Here is a 13,047-nt window from a genome sequence, read left to right as displayed (position 1 = left end):
GGGATTCTGGCCCCTTCCTTGTTGATGTCCGCCACCCATGGAGCCATTCAGGGACACACCAGTATGGCTGTTGCCAAGGTCTGCTGGGAGAAAATCGGGGAGGCTGAGGAAGCCGAGAGTGTCTAGGCAGAGCCACCCAGAGTTCTACACGGGAAAGGTGTCTCTTCTTCACGGTGTGTTGCACCTTATCATTTTGGGATAAAGGCAGGGCAATCAGAGTCCCCACTTCCCCCAATGTCCCTTATGGGAACAGTTCCTGCAACTTCTGCCAGCAGACAGTCTCCATAGGACTTAACTGGGCCAAGGAGCAGATTCTAAGGCTTCCTACTTAATCTCCATCTCCCCGCCAGTGCCCCAGCCAGAAAATGCTGCTCTGTCAAAGACACTGGTAAAAGACTGAAAGGACAAGCCACATACTCGAAAAATATTTACAAAACACATGTCTGATACTCAACTTGTATCCAAACTATGCAAAGAATTCTTTTAAAACAGCTGTATTGAATTATAATTCACATACCACATAATTCACTTATTTAAAGTGTATACAGTTCAGTGGTTTTGGAGATAATACATTATTAACTTTTTAAGTTGTGTAAAGTGTGTGTATATATATATATATATATATATATATATATATATATATATATATATAAAAGAACAAAATTTGATTAAATCATTTAAGTGTACAGTTAAGTGGCATGAAGTACATTCACAAAGTTGTGTAACCATCACAGCTATTTCCAAAGCTTCTTCATCACCCTAAACAGAAATTCTGTGATCACTAAGCAGTGACTCACCTCTCCCTCACTGCCCAGCCCTCAGTAGTCTCTAATCTGCTTTCTGCCTCTGTGAATTTGCCTATTCTAGATATTTTGTATGAGTGGAGTCTTACAGTCTTTGTCCTTTTGTATCTGACTTATTTCATCTGACAGAATGTTTTCAAGGTCCACCCATGAAGTAGCATGTATCAGAACTTCCTTTTTATGTTTGAATAAATTTTTATTGTATGTGTGTACATTTTGTTTATCTGTTCATATGTTGGTGGACACCTGGGTTGATTCCACCTTTTGGCTGTTGTGAATAATCCGTTTAAGTCCTTGCCTTCATTTCCTTTGGGTATATGTACCTAGGAGTGGAATTCCTCAGGTCATGTGGTATTTCTTTTTGAGGAAATGCTAAACCATTTTTCCATAAAGACTGAAACACTTTATATTCCTTTCAGCAGTGTTTGAGGGTTTCAGTTTCTCCATATCTTCACCAACACTCGTTATTTTTTCATTGTTGTTTGTTTTGCTTTTTGTTCTCTTACAGCCATCCTAGTGGTGTGAAATGGTATCTCATTGTAGTTTTGATTTGACTTTCCCTAATAACTAAAGATGGTGAATATTTTTTCATGTGCTGTCAACCATTTGTATACGTTCTTTGAAGAAATGTCTGTTCATTTGTCCACTTTTTAACTGGGTTGTTTTTCTTTTCATTATCTTATTGTAGCAGTTATTTATATATTCTGGATAGTAAACTATTATCAAACTATTATATAATTTCCAAATATTTTCTCTCATTTTGTAGGTTGCTTTTCACTTTCTTGATAGTGTCCTTTTATGCACAAAAGTTTTTAGGTGATGTCAGTTTATCTAATTTTTTCTTTTGGTGTCATATCTAAGAATCCATAGTCAAATGCAAGGTCATGAGGATTTACTCCTAAGTTTTCTTCTAAGAGTTTTGTGATTTTAGCTCTTATATTTAGGCTCTTCATTTATTTTGAGTTAATTTTTGTATTTGGTGAGAAGAGTCTAACTTCATTCTTTTGCATCTAGAAATCCAATTGTCCCAGCAACTATTCTTTCCCCATTGAATGGATTTGGCATCCTTGTCAAAAATCAATTTGCCAAGGTTGTATGGGTTTATTTCTGAACTCTTAACTCTGTTCTGTTGATCTGTGTCTAAACTTACGCCAGTACCACACTGTTTTAACTACTGTAGTTTTATATTAAATTTTGAAATCTTCTTTTTAAAAATGGTTTTGGTTGTTCAGGGCCCCTTCCTATTCCATGTGAATTTGAGGACTGGCTTTTCTATTTCTGCAAAAGAGGTCATTTGAATTTTGATAGGGATTGCATTTGAAATTGTAGATCAAGGAACTCTTAAAACTCAGCAATAAGAAAATAAACAATTAAAAATGGGCAAAAGATCTGAACAGTACCTTACCAAGAAGATATACAGAATAAAAATAAGCATATGAAAAAATGCACATCATATGTCAACAGGAAGTTGCAAATTAAAACAATAATAACATACCACTACATATCTACTACAGTGACTAAAAGATTAAAAATTGACAATACCAATTGCTGGAGAGGATGTGGAGTGACAGAAACCCATTCACTGCTGATGGGAATGCAGAATGGTACAGCCACTTTAGAAAACAGTTTGGCAGTTTCTTAAAAAGCTAAATATAATCTTATCATATGATCCAGCAACTACATGTATTTACTCAGATGATTTGAAAACTTTTGTCCTCACAAAACCTTATGCATAAATGTTTATAGCAACTTTATTTACATTCACCAAAAACTAAAAGCAGCCAAGGTGTCCTTCAACAGATAAATGGAGAAACAAACTGTGCTACAACCAGACAATGGATAGTCATTCAGTGATAAAAAGAAATGAGTTCTCAAACTACAAAAATACAATGCATCTTAAATTGTTAAGTGAAAGAAGCCAGTCTGAAAAGGCTGCATACTGTATGATTCCAATTGTATGACATTCTGGAAAAGACAAAACTGTACAGACAGTAAAAACAAAACAAAACAAAACAAGTCAGTACTTGCCAAAGGCTTAGGGAGTGGAAGGAGGGATGAAAAGTTAAAGCACATGGGATTTTAGAGCATTGAAATGACATAGTATTATAATATCATATAATACTATAATGATGGATATGTGACATTAGACTTTGTGAAAACTCACAGAACTTTACAGTACAAACAATGGACTTATTATATCCAGATTAAAAAAAAAATCATTTGCTAGACTGAAAGATCCCAGGAAGGAATGCAGATTGTGACTGTGTATTACAGACGTATGATACAACCTCATTGAAGAGGGTGGAAGGAAACGTGCTGATCTGAGTAACTTTGGAAATGAGAGGAGTTTGTGAGACCAAAGGCAAAAGCAATCGCACATAAGCACTATGCTCTAGGTTATAGCGTTGCTTCCCACCGTGGTACAGGTTAGCAGTTTGATACTGCTCCCTGTGTATATGGGAACTGAGTAATTAAGTAAAAGGGTAGCAGATGGTGGGAGCTATGTCTCTCACTGTTGGAATGGGAACTCACAGATCAGCAAGGCAGTGAGGCTAGAATGATCCACGTGGTAATGAATTAGAGTTAAAAGACAACAGTATGAACTGATATTTAGCTTAATATCGATTCATTTTCTTGCTCTGTCAGCTGGGAGGGACTAAAAACAATGAAACTCCAATAATAAGAAGCACAAAAAATAAGTAGAGCCCAGATCTTGGTTTCTAATACCATACTCCAAAAAAGGAATCCAGCCTCTTTGAAAAAATGGCTGATTCTAGGACTTGGACAGGCAGTACACAAGATGAGCCTGGAGCTTCTTGTAGTGCCAGAAAGTAGGAGGTACTAGTAAAAAAAAAAAAAAAAAAAGGAAGGAAGGAAGGAAGAAAGAAAGAAAGAAGAAATGGAAAGAAACAATCAAAATTATAGGAGGATGTCAAAGGGACACGGAGCCAACTGAAGAAGTTCCCAGTGGCCAAAGCTGGAACAATTTGAGCAAAAAAAAAAAAAAAAATAAGGCAGTATTGGGTTATAACCCAGAGTATGAAATAAATACCCATGAGTTCATTTTAATATAAATAAACAGTTGAATAAACAAATAAATGGGGAGAAGAGACAAATCTCCCATGCAGAAGAATTCCAAAAAAGGAGTAAGTTTACAGTGGAAAAACCTGACAAACACTACTTCAGCCAGATGATCATGGTCCCATCTACAGTGCTGAGTCATGTGGCTACTGTGTCCCTTGATCTGATGTGATGAAAATGGCGCTTTACCTCTGTGGTCTTACTCCTCAAAACCCACCTCCCCACTGTAGTCATGAGAGAAACAGCAGACGAATTCCAGTAGAGGGATAGCATGCAGAATACCTGAGCAGTGCTCCTCAAACCTCTCAAGGCCATCAAAACCAAGGAAAGTCTGAGGAACCGTCAGAGCCAAGAGGAGCCTAAGGAGACACAATGACTGCATGTAATGTTGGATCCTGGATGGGGTCCTGGAACAACAACAGCAAAACATTAGGTAAAAACAAAGGAAATCTGAATAAACCATGGACTTTACTTAATACTAACACAGCATTATTGATTCATTAACTCTTAACGAATGTACTGTGCTGATGTAAGATATTAATAATTGGGGAAACTGGGTGAGGAGATATATGGGAACTCTCTGTACTGTCTTCTTAATGTTTCTGTAAATCTAAAGTTGTTCTAAAGATTAAAAAATATTTTTAAATAAACAAAAAAAAATCTCTGATGATGTGGATATTTTCCATGCTCTTCTACGAGGAAGCTGAGGCTAAGAAGAGATAAGGCAGCTGGCACAAGACTGCCCAGCTACTTAAACAGCAGAGGTGGGATTCGAGTCCAGGGCCCTGCTGTTGAGTCACAGTGACTTTGGCCTGACTGTGGATGGGCCCTCTTCTGTTCCTTGGTTTCCTGCATATCCATTTATGTGTGTGTGCTTTTTTCTTGTTCTCTCCAGGGTATGGCCTTCACCCTTGAAGAAAGACTGCAGCTTGGGATCCACGGCTTAATCCCCCCCTGCTTCCTGAGCCAGGACGTCCAGCTCCTCCGGGTCATGCGATACTATGAGCGGCAGCAGAGTGACCTGGACAAGTCAGTACCTAACGGCTGCTCTCTTCCCCGGGCCCTGGACTGAGCTGTCTGCTTCCTGTGGTCCGTAGAGGGTTTTCTGGGGACCCTCTACCTAGGAAAGGCTGAGAGCCCCGCGAGATCTCAGACCCAGCCCTGCCTTCCATAGGGTGAGGGCCTCCCTGAGGGACAGGGCTTGTTACGATCCAGACACAGTCGATGTGTCCTGGGAGGACTGAGAAGGGAGCCTGAATTCCGACCAGTGGAATCCAGTTGGGCCTCTGGGAAGTGATGGACTCTGTCTGAGTCAACCCAGAGAGCACAGACAGGACTTCAGCTTTCAGCAGTGGGGTTCGTGGAAAGCATTTCACTCAGTGGGAAAAAGTGGAGCAAAAATGTAGGGACAGGTGTGTTAAGGAAGCAGAACATGGCCCAGGTCCCTGGAATAAGGGGGACGAGGTGGAGAAGGGGGGAGATGGACAGGGGCCCCTGTTGGAGATGGAGGTTTATGGGGCATAGTTAGTAACCCTGCTGTTCCTCTAGGGACAGTATCTCCAGTGGGAAGACAGGTGTGAAGAACTAAATGGGGAATCACAGGGTCAGCCTTATCAGTCTACTAAAGAAGGTAGCGACTTCGCAGGTAACATGGCTATGAATTGGCACAGCCAGGATTTGAACACAGATAATTAGCCCCAGAATGTTTGCTTTCAACTTCTCTGCTACACTACAGCCAGGAGGCATCAGAGCTCAGTGGCTGCAAGACTAGACGGTAGTACCAGACCGAGTTCAAATCCTCAAGAATGAGGACTACCACTTACTAGTACGAGTCCCTCGGGCCCTCTGGGTCGTTCCTCGTCTGTACACTGAGTACATCAGTGGCGTCTAACTCACAGGGTGTGGTGTGGAGTAAATGCATTAGTATTTGTGATGTGCTTGCAGCAGTGCCCGGCCCGTAGGAAGCACTATGTAAGAATTTGTTAAATAAACGTGTCACCTTGCTATAGGCTCCAACAGAAATGTAGGGAGCAGACAGGTGTTCCCTCTACATATCCATAGAGCTTAATGGCCGAGATTTTGGGTCTTTGAGGGTGTGGCTGTTCCCCTCGGCAGCATGTCAGGGTGCTCCTGCACCCCTCTTCCTGTGCTCCCCTCATGCCATCCATCACTTCTGAGCAGTAGTGGATAAGGAAGCCTCTGTGCCCCACCAAAGCACTAACCTCTGTAGTTAATACTCACATTAGCTCCAAGCTCACACTGCAACCGAGGCCAAGCATTCTCCCCCTTGTTTATCCCACTCAGATGGGGTCTAACCATGTCACACTGAAGAGCAAACCAGGAAGTACACAGTGATTCCAGCTAACAACATTAGACACTCCCTAGCTTTGAACAGCCTGAACTTCTCTCTTTTGTTAAATTTATAAAGAAGAATTAAAGTCCAAAGTGAAATCCTCTTTCCTAAGATATTAAACTCGAAAACTTAGAAGTTTAGAACCCTCCCCTCCCTCGTTCTCTCCAGCTAGATGGGTCTCACTCATGTGCCTGGGAAGACGTGCCAGGCCCAGGGGGTGGGGCTGTGCCTCATCCTGGGAGCACTGGAGAGCTCACTCCAGACGCTGGCTCTGTTGACTCCTCTGACCCACTCATTCTTGGACTTCCTCATTTCAGCACATGCTTGGGGAAATGCTCTAGAGGCTCCCCAGTTTATTATGGGTAAGGACAGTGGTGTGCTGGTAGAGGCTGAATAACTGGTTCTGGGGCAGGGGGTCATTTAGAGCATTTGCCAATTCCTGTGGTGTAAATACTCCCACCATGGCCGATTTCAAGTTACTAACTTGACACCACTGAATGTGGAGTTGAGGAGAGATGTGAGCAAATCGCTACTGACTAAGAGAATCTGCACTTAGTAATGAGCTGAGACCCTAGGTATTCTAAGCATAAGTCATCCCTTCCTAAAGGTGCATTCTAAAACAGTGTTTAGTTCTGGACCAGTGCCTTTGGTGAGGAAGAAGAGCCTAAGGCCCCAAGAAGTCCCAAGGCTTCCTCAAAGTCACACAACTAGTAAACAGCAGAGCTGGGATTCACACCCAGGGCCCTGACGCCACGCCCATGAATCAGTCCCCTGTCAGAGCATCTCTGCCACCCAACTCCACGCCAGAGCCTCAGGTGCCTTCATTACCTTTCCCAAACTGTTGTCCAGAAAGGTTGTGACATCAGCAGTCACTTACACCTCATTGGGAATTTCAATCCCTGGGTTTTTCCCTCCCAGACTTTTTTGCATTTTTAGGAGTGTAAATGAAAGACTCTTCCTGGCTTAGTGATTTCAGGCTTCGGGGACTAGGTAAGGGGGAGATTTTTTTGGAGCATTCTTCCTGAGATCACTTGGCACTCGACCACTTGTGAACTCTGCTTGTGACAGGAACCAGCCCTGTATGGTTGGAAAGGCCAGTTCAAACAACACTGGTCCACCCAGTATTTTCCTTGACCCTCTCCTGGTCCCAGAATGCTATCATTCTGCTGTCATTCATTAATGTCCACATGATAACAATATAACTATCTTGCACCATGGTTGAGAGCACAGATTCCAGAGTCAGACTGCTTAGGTTCATATCCCTTGGATGAATTATTTCATTTCTCTGTGCCATGGTCTTCTTGTTTCTAAAATAGTGCAAAATTATAGTATCTACCTCACAAGTCATTGGGAGTCATGTTCCCCATGTTAAATGAGTTAATAAAAAATATTTAGGGGTTGAGGGTGGTAGAGCACTTGCTTAGCATGCATGAGGTCCTGGGTTCAATCCTCGGTACCTCCACTAAAAAAAAAAAAAGTAAAAAAAATCTATTTAGAGAAGTACCTACACCGTATATAATAGTAAGCACCATAAGGCAGATCATATTTTCCACATTTCATAGACGATGAGACCATGCTTAGAGGAGATGCTGATTTGCCCGTGAACGTGGGAGCCATGGGTCCCTGCACCAAGAGCCTTCCACGCTGTCACGTATGGTGCGTGTGTGATTGGCGTGGTTCTTGTCTCCCCTTCCAAGGTACATCATTCTCATGACGCTCCAAGACCGGAATGAGAAGCTCTTCTACCGAGTGCTGACATCAGACGTGGAGAAATTCATGCCCATCGTGTACACGCCCACCGTGGGGCTGGCCTGTCAGCACTACGGCCTGACCTTCCGCAGACCCCGGTGAGCATTCCTGGGGTGAGGGCTCAGGGAGGGGCTGTCTCTTGGAGGAGAATCAATTCTCCCCACTCACCTTGCTTGGTGGGACCCTGGAGGCTCTTCCTGATGGGGGCAGTGGCTCAACAAGACATTTGACTTTAATCTCTTGCTCAGGAAAATGACCGCATGCACAGAGAAATGAGCTGAGAGAGTAGCTAGCAAGGGGACCTCAGAGCTTCTCCACCTCCCAATAATAAATGCCTAACATGTTGTTCAGACTTGGCCTGAGAGCTCTTTCAGATTGTTTTTCTCTCATTATCTACCTACCACCTCCCTCCCTCTCCCCCTCCAAACCCTGCTTTCCGGGACATCTCCTGTGCTGAAGCTCTCCTGCCAATTCGGGCCAATGAATAATGGAGTGTTGGATACCAAAGACAGTTCTTTTGCTGATTCAAAGAACCACAGTATTCCTTCACTTGGGCTTGACTCAGATTCCACTCAAAATTAGGCAAAAATTTGGCACTACATTTCCTTTCAGAGCCAAGGAATTTGGGGGCAGTTTTCTAAAGAGAGCACCTTGGGTTTTTCCTCGGTAAGTTCAGAATGCATATAAATGTATTTAAATTAAAAAGGTAAAACAGGGAGGGTTTTCAAAAGGTCTTCAGTACAAGGTAATTATCAACACATAATTCTAGCACTGATGATTAAGGAGCTGCCTGGGTTTATTACATGTCATGGAACACTGTTTCAGTCTGTGCTAGAACAGGTTAATTTACAACATACTGTGCACAGATGTGTAATTTAACGTTTACGTAGAATTTATAAATCTGTGTTTATAAATCGTGTGCTGTGTGAGGAACACGTACTCATGTATCTAGAACATCTTTTGGTAATGTGGAAAAACAGCCTTCCAGTTCTGAAGTCAGCATTTGGGATAAGCATTGCAGGCCGAGCCCAGGGAGTCCCCGGTGTCACCCTTGGCAGAGGGCAGCGTGTCACACCTCGTCTCGGCTGGGGTGTCCAGCTGCTGCAACAGACAGTCCTCATCACTCAGAGTGGCCACATTTCTGCCATCCTGGGGGTGGGGGGCTGGGGACCACTGCACCAGGCCCCGTAGCATTTCTGGTCTTCAACCTGACTCTTTTAACGGGATAGAGACTCCTGTTCTCTTGTTCTCATCCCTGAAACCAATACTGGCGGTGACTGTGGAGCTGACATTTCGTAAGGATGCAGGACCCTATTTACCTCCCTGTTCTACTCAGAAATGAGCCTTCCAGGTCTTCCCTCCTGCACAGTGCAGGTCAGCTCACTCCTTTCCGTCCTCTGAGGCTGTCCCCTTGGGCTTAAAGAAACAAGTCTAGCACTTTGAAAAAACTGAGCCTGGCACAGCCCAGCTCGTCCTCAGAAATCTCATGTTCTGGCTACACAGCTCTGACCTCCATGCCCAGGTACGCCTGGCATTCTCTGCACGCCTTTGCACGTGTGGTCCCCTCTGCCGACTCCTGCATTCTCTCCTTTCCTCGTTCTCTGCCCATAAAAATTCAGGTTGTCCCGCAAGGCTCCCTGCAAAAGAGTCAGCGTCTCTGTGGAGCCCTCCGTGATCCGCCCCAGGCACAAGTGATCACTCCCTTCTCAGCCTCCCCCACAACCCATGACGCATATTTCTATTCCATAGTTTTATTTTTGGGTTCTTTATGTTTTTAATGATTTGTACATCAGCCTTCTCTACTGGAACACAAATTTCTGGAGGGGGCAGGAAATGCATCAGATCCATTTGGCGAGTTGTTGACACTCAGATAGGAAATAGCATTGTGTACAGAGCGGGAAGAAAGGACCAGGTCTTTGCAATCAGCCCTGAGGTGTAGTCTCCTTGACCTTGGGCAAGTCACTTATCCTCTCTCAGCCTTAATGTCCACATTTATGAAATGGAGAAAATCATGCTACCTGCCTCAAATGATCATTGTGAGCATAAAATGCGGTATTGGGAATCAGCTACTTGGCATAAATGTTAGAGTCTGTTTCCTTTAGTAACTGTTATAGGAGGAAGGAAGGACTGATGAATGTAGAGTCATATTATATATCTGCATTTTAAAATTCTTACAAAGAAAATTCAGTCATTGAACATGTAGTGAACTAACATGGATAACTAGAGATGTGACTTGACTCTTCCAGACCTACTGTTTCCTGCAGAGGTCCTTTAACTCTCAAGGCATGGCTCACTGCCACCACTGGCTTGCAGCTGAGATCATATGGAAACACGAGGTTATTTGGGAGCCCTTCTCCACAGAGTCAGTGGACTAGATTGTGAATTTGGTTATTGGCTTCAGACAAACTAGTATGAAGCTGGTGAAGGTAGAATTTGCCTCCAGGGCCCATTGCAGAATCCAGGAAGCATGCAAGACTGAATTTGAGTTAATGAACATTTATGGAGCAGTTACTAGGTGCCAGGCGTCATGTCACACACTGTGAAGTTACCCCCATGTTCTTCATCTCAAGAATAGTCATGTAAGTTAAATATAATAAAAGTTAAAAGGAAATAAGATATTTAATAGGGACAAAGAATTACAGGAGCACAAGGGAGAGGAAAATCTGTTTTCCCTGGGGGCAGCCGGAATGCTTCACAGAAGAGATGACATTTGAGCTGGTGCTTAAAGGCTGGATAGGAATTCCATGAGTAGAGAAGGGAATGGCCATTCCTTGGAAGGGTTTGGTTTTATGAGCTTTGTAGTCAGCCGGGCAGTCAGCTCACCGGCAAGGAGGGCAAAGGGCGGGGAGCTAGGCCTTTACATCCTTTGGCTTGTAATAGATCTTCCCTACGTCCCGTAAGTTTAGTTTGGAAACAGTATCTCCATTTCACAGATGAGGAAACTGAGGTGGCCAGAGGAAAGGAACTTGTCTGAGATCACTATTGACAAGCAGTTGGTCAATTCAGAATTCTGACTATGGGAATTGGGGAAATCAACACCAAGAAGATGACATTTGAGCTGGGCCGTGAAAAATGAATGCAAAGAATTGAGACAAAAAGTTTTGCTCAACGGTGACCCAGATGCATTCACCTCCCCCTTGCTAGAATGTAAGGCTTCTGGGAGCTCATGGTGGGTGAAACAGGAGAGTGGAGGGGCTAAGGAAGAGAACTGGCCGAGGGGTTCTGCCCAGTGCTTGATCTTCTTCCCACCACCCAAGAGGATTGGATTAATGGGGAGCTGTTTGACACAGGCCCAGTCAGTGATGGAGAGGGTCATGGCGGCAGAGCGGGGGTCCAGTGTGGGTGGAAACAGGGCCCTGCCTGTCAACTGAGCCCAGAGAACCAGGTCAGCCCTGAGAGGGTGTAGAGAGGGGGCTGTAGAAGCTGGACACACAACATGGAAAACAAGCCTGTGATAGTCCCAGGAGGAGACCTGCAGTTGAACTAGAACCTGTAGGAAAATCGCAATCATAGTAACTACTTGCTAAGGGCAAGGTACTGTCCTGAAATCTTTACATAGATTAACTCATTTAATTATCACAGCCCCCTAAGGTAGATACTGCTGCCCCACTTGTAGATGAGAAAACTGAGGCATAGAGAAAACGTGCCCACAGTCACACAGCTCATAACCAGCAAAGCCGGGACTCAGACCCACCCAGTCTGAGCCAGAGTGTGGATAGGTAACCACAGCACCACGCTGCTTGCTACAACAGTTTGGAGCTGTGCACATTTGGTGGGTATCAGGGTGGGGCATCCTTGCAGCTCCTGGAATTTGATTCCCAGGGGTCTAAAGTGAGGGCTGCAGTATACCGTTTCCAGAACCTCTCCTGGGAGGGAATGATCCCTGAGTCCCAGGCGGCGGCTGAGTGGGGCTGAGGCAGGCATGGGCAGACTGAACCGTCCTCTTGGATTCGTCCCTCCCACTCCGGATACAGACTTCCCGCATGTGTTTTGCAGGAACCCTTCTTCAGATGACTACCCAATTAAGCTATCTGACATGTGACATTCTAAACTGTTTGCTCCAGGTTTCCATTTGGCTGCTTTCCAGGTCTTGATTCCATACCTGCCTTGTTCCTAAGGGAAAGGAGAGCTTGGGCTCCACCCCAGCCGTCAGCTTCATCTGAGGCCTGGCTGGGAATGGCTTTGTGGATTAACATCCAAAGGGAAGAGAGCCCCAAGGCCGAGAGGGAGAGGGCCAGCTCCTTCTCAGTTTCTGAAATGATAAACATTCCTGCCAGGCTTCCGGGAACAATAGCTGTCCTCTGTGAAAGGGCCTGGCTCCCGACCAAAGCTAATTAGGTCCAGCTGAGGCTAAAATTGAACCTCCGACACCCCTGGGGCTCTGCCTCGCTTCATAACCCGGGGAGAGGTGCCAGAGTATCTCAGGGACACCTGAGTACCCCTGAGCAGAGGAGACACAGCAGAAGGTTCTGGGCTCTGAGGAGCCTCCTCTGCCCCTTCCTGCCTCTCCCCTGACACTCCCTCTGCATGTGCCTCCATGGGCCACGGGTGCTGGCTAGTGTGGCTTGAAGACATCACCCCAAGGTCATTGGTGTGTGACTTGGAAGAGGTGGAAGCCAAAGAGGAGGCAGGGCAGGAGGAGCGTAGCTCAACTATGGAGCAGGTGTGGGGAGGAAGCCAATGTGGCAGGTTTGCTGACCAGTGCCAGCGAATATCTCCCTTGAGGAGGCCGCCTCCCTTGGACCAGTTCAGTCCTTTCCCCCCTCATCCTCTGAGCTCCAAGTGACGTGCACACACACACCTGTAGACCTAACACGTCCCCAGCCTCTGTGTGGGGTCCCACCTGTGTGGGTGATGAGAGCTGGGTTGCAGGTAGTGGGAGGAGCACAGCCTTTGGAGCCAAGCAGACCTGACTTTGAATCCCAGCTCCTGATGACCTTTGACAGTTAAATTGGCACCCCTCAGTCTCCTCGTGTGTAAAATGGGAACAGTGCCCATCCCCGTGGCTGCTTGTGAGGCTGGGCGAGATTCCACACGTCAAGGGCCCTCAGGAGCACTCGG

The 13,047-nt window shown here is 45.0% G+C and overlaps 1 protein-coding gene across 1 annotated transcript in view; it reads left to right on the top strand.

Moving 5' to 3' along the window:
• The window catches only part of ME3 (malic enzyme 3), a 171,557-nt gene that overhangs the window by 70,993 nt on the left and 87,517 nt on the right, over positions 1–13,047 (top strand). Inside the window, 2 exon segments of the mRNA XM_006189539.2 lie at positions 4,780–4,913; positions 7,935–8,084. Of these exon segments, the coding sequence (XP_006189601.2) occupies positions 4,780–4,913; positions 7,935–8,084 (284 nt within the window).

This window comes from Camelus ferus, chromosome 10 (genome assembly GCF_009834535.1).
Source record: "Camelus ferus isolate YT-003-E chromosome 10, BCGSAC_Cfer_1.0, whole genome shotgun sequence".
Lineage (NCBI taxonomy): Eukaryota > Metazoa > Chordata > Mammalia > Artiodactyla > Camelidae > Camelus > Camelus ferus.
Note: the sequence above shows the minus strand (reverse complement) of the source record. Positions and strands in the feature narration are given on the sequence as shown.